This window comes from Marmota monax, unplaced genomic scaffold (genome assembly GCF_021218885.2).
Source record: "Marmota monax isolate L192 unplaced genomic scaffold, Marmota_monax_Labrador192_F-V1.1 WCK01_AAM20220418_F8-fsc00061, whole genome shotgun sequence".
NCBI lineage: Eukaryota > Metazoa > Chordata > Mammalia > Rodentia > Sciuridae > Marmota > Marmota monax.
In genome coordinates this window covers 17,650,312-17,655,334 of record NW_026695230.1, presented here as the reverse complement: position 1 = coordinate 17,655,334, position 5,023 = coordinate 17,650,312, and the positions used below count along the sequence as shown (strand labels likewise).

At 34.2% G+C, this 5,023-nt stretch overlaps 1 protein-coding gene across 1 annotated transcript; it reads left to right on the top strand.

Annotated features, from left to right (window-relative positions):
* Positions 1-2,444: 2,444 nt before the first annotated feature.
* Positions 2,445-3,391, top strand: LOC124088447 (olfactory receptor 5M5-like). The gene has a single exon (XM_046438009.2). The coding sequence runs from the start codon at positions 2,456-2,458 to the stop codon at positions 3,389-3,391; it is 936 nt and encodes a 311-aa protein (XP_046293965.1). The 5' UTR covers positions 2,445-2,455.
* The last annotated feature ends 1,632 nt before the right edge of the window (positions 3,392-5,023 follow it).

Sequence of the window (5,023 nt, the reverse complement as noted above, 5' to 3'; positions counted from 1 at the left end):
CTTTATTTATTTTTTATGTGGTGCTGAGGATCAAACCCAGTGCCTGGCGCATGCCAGGCCAGCGCACTACCACTTGAGCCACATCCCCAGCCCCCAAATTAATAGCTTTTCTATATGTAATCAATACTTAAACCACAACATGAAAGATAAAATAAGACTTCATCAGTAGTGACAGAAAGATAAAATATCTATGAATACACTTTAAAGAAATACATATGGTATATATCTAAAAAGTTTAAAGAAAACTTTAAAACTGTTTAAGAAAATTAAAAAATATATACCTTACTTATAGGAAAGAAAATTATTTTTTGTTATAATGATGTTAATCCTTCCAGAATTAATATCTCAAGTCAATTAGATTGCATTTAAAATGCAAATGGTATAGAATTTCATAAAATAATGCTAAAATTAATATGGAAAATTATACATATGAGAATATCCCATAACATATTAAAATCACATATTAAAAGGGATCAAACCTGTTGGTGGGCAATTTAAGTTCATTCAGTTTAGGTCTCCAAGCAGGCATATCAGAAACTCTGATCATAACTCTGAACATAACTACTGTATTCAAAGTTTGGTCATTGTTCTAGATGACACTGCAAAATAATTGACTCAAGTACTTAAGGATGTTTTAGTATACAATAAGGCTAGAATTTTAAATCAAAAGAATTGGCAGGAAAATTATTTTACCAATAAGTTGCATTAGGACACTTGACTAGCAATTTGGAGAAATAAATATGAAGAGTTGATTACCTCATTGGTTACATCAAAATTGAATTCCAATGAATCTAGTGATGTAGGACATACTCGGGAGATTGAATATGGATGGTGATTCAAATCTAAAATGAAACAAGAAATAATTTTTTTAATAATATGAAATTGAAAAATGTTTATCTACTGTGTCATGAAAATCAGAACTCAAAAAGGAAAACATTTGACATCAAACCATTTAAAATTTCCTGCCTAGCACAAAGAAAAACTGCCATACCAACATTAAAGTTCAAGTGAAAAACTGAAAAATAATTGTAATATGCAAATCAAAGAGCTGATTTAACTTGTCAATCACCATCAAAAGAAAAAAATGAATGTGTACATTTTGACCCATACTCTACTTTCAAAAGTTATCCTCTATTCATATACATACATGTGGATGTTTATTCCAGCTTTATTTGAAAGAGAAAAAAACTAACAAAAATTATAAACATTTAAATGTCCAATAAGAAGAATACATTATTAAGTTTTGATACAGCTACAAAAGAAATAACATGGATTTGGAAATACTTCAAAGTGTAAAAAGAAACAAGGTACAAAATTATATGATCTCATTTATGTAGGAAAAATGTGTGTGTGCATGTGTGTGTGTATCAAATCTTTTAGGATATAGAAGGAACTGTTCACCATTAAGCAATTATATTGGAGGTAGTATGGAGAACACTGGGGGAGGGGTTGTTTTGTTTTCAGGGTTTTTTTTTCCTTTTATTTATATCCCTCTGTACTATATGAAATTTTTACCAAGTGACCATATTGCATTTTAATTTAAAATATTTAGCCTAATAGTGAACATAATTCAGTGTTGTCTCTTTAAAGACTTTTGATCCTACACACACACACACACACACACACACATGCACGCACAACATCCTTCCAGTAGACAAGTGGAATTAGGGGATTTCTCTCTTCATAGTACTATCCACACTGAATTGCAACTAGTTATTTATATATGTATTTTTCCTACTAGCCTGTGAACTCATTAAAGACAGACGTGTTTTATTCATTTTTGTGTCATCTTCATTTAGGATAGCATCTGGAACATTATAGATGGGCAATATGTTTGGTAAGTGGACAAGAATTGAATGACGCTTTTTCTATTTACACCATCCCCATTCAATCTCTCCCTCCTAAGTTCTACATCACTCTGTACATCTCTAGTCATACCCAGGTTGCTTTTCTTTAAGGAATAAGACTCCATGAGAACAAAGACAATGTAGTATTCGATCTCCACCCAACACCAAGCATGCTATCCTGTCCCAAGTGGGACCCAGAGATACACATTTATTGAAAGGAACTGCAAGTATTTACACTGTTAACATGAAAATAGACCCTGGAGCTGGGGTTGTGGCTCGCCTTGCACATGGGAGACCATGGGTTCAATCCTCAGCACCACATAAAAATAAATAAGTGAAATAAAGATATTGTGTCCAACTACAACTAAAAAATAAAAGATTTAAAAAAAAAGAAAATAGACCCCCCTGTTCCATGAACAAATGAGCTCAAACATTCTAAATGTGTTTTAGCAAAATAAAGTCCCATGACTAGGGACAACCTTTAATTCTTAGAAATGTAAGGCCAAATTTTTATCATCTGATACTGGAACAAAGACAAAAGGAGCTTTTGTTTTTAAGTGTCTAATTATTATTTTTTTATTCTTTTCCATAGTAGGCAAGAAAACAAAATGGCAAGAAGCAATCGAACCACAGTGACAGAATTTGTCCTCATGGGATTCACAGACCATCCAGAGCTTCAGCTCCCCCTCTTTGTGATGTTCCTGGTAATCTATCTCATCACCCTAGTGGGAAACCTTGGCCTGATCCTGCTCATCAAGGCGGATTCACGCCTCCACACCCCCATGTACTATTTTCTCAGTCACCTGGCATTCATTGATCTTTGTTATTCGTCTTCCATTGGACCCAAGATGCTGCAGAATTTATTGGTGAAGAAAAAAACTATTTCCTTTTCTGGCTGTTTTGCTCAGCTGTACTTCTCTAGTGCTTTTGCAACTACCGAATGCTTCCTTTTGGCTACAATGGCCTATGACCGCTACATGGCCATCTGCAACCCTCTGATTTACACAGCCATTATGACACAGCGGGTCTGCAAGGAGTTGGTGATAGGAGTCTACACCTATGGCTTCCTGAACTCTGTGATACAAACCGTCCTGACTTTCCAGTTGTCTTTCTGCGACTCCAATATGATCCTCTACTTCTACTGTGCTGACCCTCCTCTTCTTGCCCTTTCCTGCTCTGATACCCACAACAAAGAGAAGCAGCTCCTGATCTTCTCTGCAGTGAATCTCATTGGATCCCTCCTGATGGTCCTCATCTCCTATATCTGCATCCTCTTCTCTATTTTAAAAATCCAGTCTTCCGAGGGCAAGTGCAAAGCATTTTCCACCTGCGCCTCCCACCTCACTGTGGTCACCATCTTTTACGGGACATTATTTTTCATGTACCTGCAGCAACCGAAAGCAGAGAATTCGTGGAAATACAACAAAGTGATCTCTGTGTTTTGTAGTCTTGTGATTCCCATGCTTAACCCTCTGATCTACAGCCTGAGGAACACAGAAGTAAAAAACACCCTGAAAAAAATGCTAGAGGGCAAAGAATCATAATGAGCAAGTCATCAGAATGTGGTGTTATGCAAGTGTGATATACTGACTCGGTATAACCAATGTGATCGAAAATTAATCCAATCAATCATCATGAACTAATCAGGATTAATTTACAAGCTATAATATCAATAATTGTCTGTCTTTCATCTATTGAAAATGAAGTGGCTACTACTAATTTGACAACAATATAAACTCTCATTTTTTAAAAAGAAATCCTCAAAAGCAACATTCTGGGTGACTATACATTAATAAACATAGGTATAAAACCCTTACAATTAAAAAAAATGCTATTAGAAACATTTTCCAGCTTAAAGCAGGTTATATTGTACCAAGTCATTTGTTAGTCTTAAAAACATTTATTCATAATACATCGCTACAGGTAGTGGTTACATTTCAAGACCAGTTCACAAAAAGTGTATTTAATCCAAATATAGTTGAAAATTGCATGCTTTAAGTAAACAAAAATAATATTGTAGCCATAATAAGTGAAGAAAAGAAAAACTGTAGTTTAGTTATATGTGGGGTTCGTTTAAAAAAGAAAGTTTAATTAGTAGAGGTAAAGAGAGGGTTTAGGGTAATTTCAAAGATATTAAAGGAAGTCATTTATTCAACAGCCAGGGTTTAATTTTTCTAGTCTCTGCAAAGTACAGCTAAAGTTTGTTTTTTCTTTTCTTTTGTGGACAGTGGGGGAAAGTAAGGTGAAAAAGAAAGGAAAAGAGGAAAATTTCCTGAGGTAGCCGGGTCAGGGTGTCCATATCTGAGAAATAAAATTGTCTTAAATAATTTGAATGACCTAGAGAAATGCATTAGTTTGCAGCACTTTCTGTATTCTTTTTTTCTGTTTCCATAGGTCTCATATTCCAATTTCTTGGAAATAAACCTATACAAGTTCTTGTTGCTTATGAGAATAGGTGAAAAAACAAATTTTCTTTAATTTTGTTTTTATTTAGGCAAGAATATGAACACTCCATGGTTTTTCTGTCTCATTGCAACAGTCCTTTCCAAATAACTCTTAAGATACACAAATTGCCACAAACCATCAATTGTTTCCCCTAAGCTGTTTTCAGAGGTGATTATTATTATGTGATTTTATAAATGATTAAGAAAATATTTCACCAATTGATTCCAATTAAGTTTAAAATTAATCAAGAAACTAATTCTGTTTTCCCCAAGTTAACCCTTCAGATGATAAGATGGGAACTCTGTTTTATTGTTGCTTGTGATTGAGTAATTTAGGAGAATAAAAATATTTAAATATTTAAAATTGTTTTTATTTAATTCAGAAAGATTCTCTGAAGAATGGGTTACAAGTTGTATTCCTAGTCATGTGGAGATGAAGTGTTAGTGCTAGTTAAAAAGAAAAATACCGGGCTGAGGTTGTGACTCATTGGTAGACAGCTTGCCTAGCACGTGTGAGGCACTCGGTTCAATCCTCAGCACCACATAAAAAATAAATAAATAAAGTTATGTCCTTCTGTAACTAAAAGTATCTAGGAAAAAAACAGAAAAATACTAGCAGGATAAAGGAACAGAGTGAGTAAAGGTTTAAACCTTTACTAGTACTAACATTTCATCTCCATAGGGCAGGAGAGGTTGCAGAGGGAATGAGCAAGAGAGAATAATCAAAGTGGA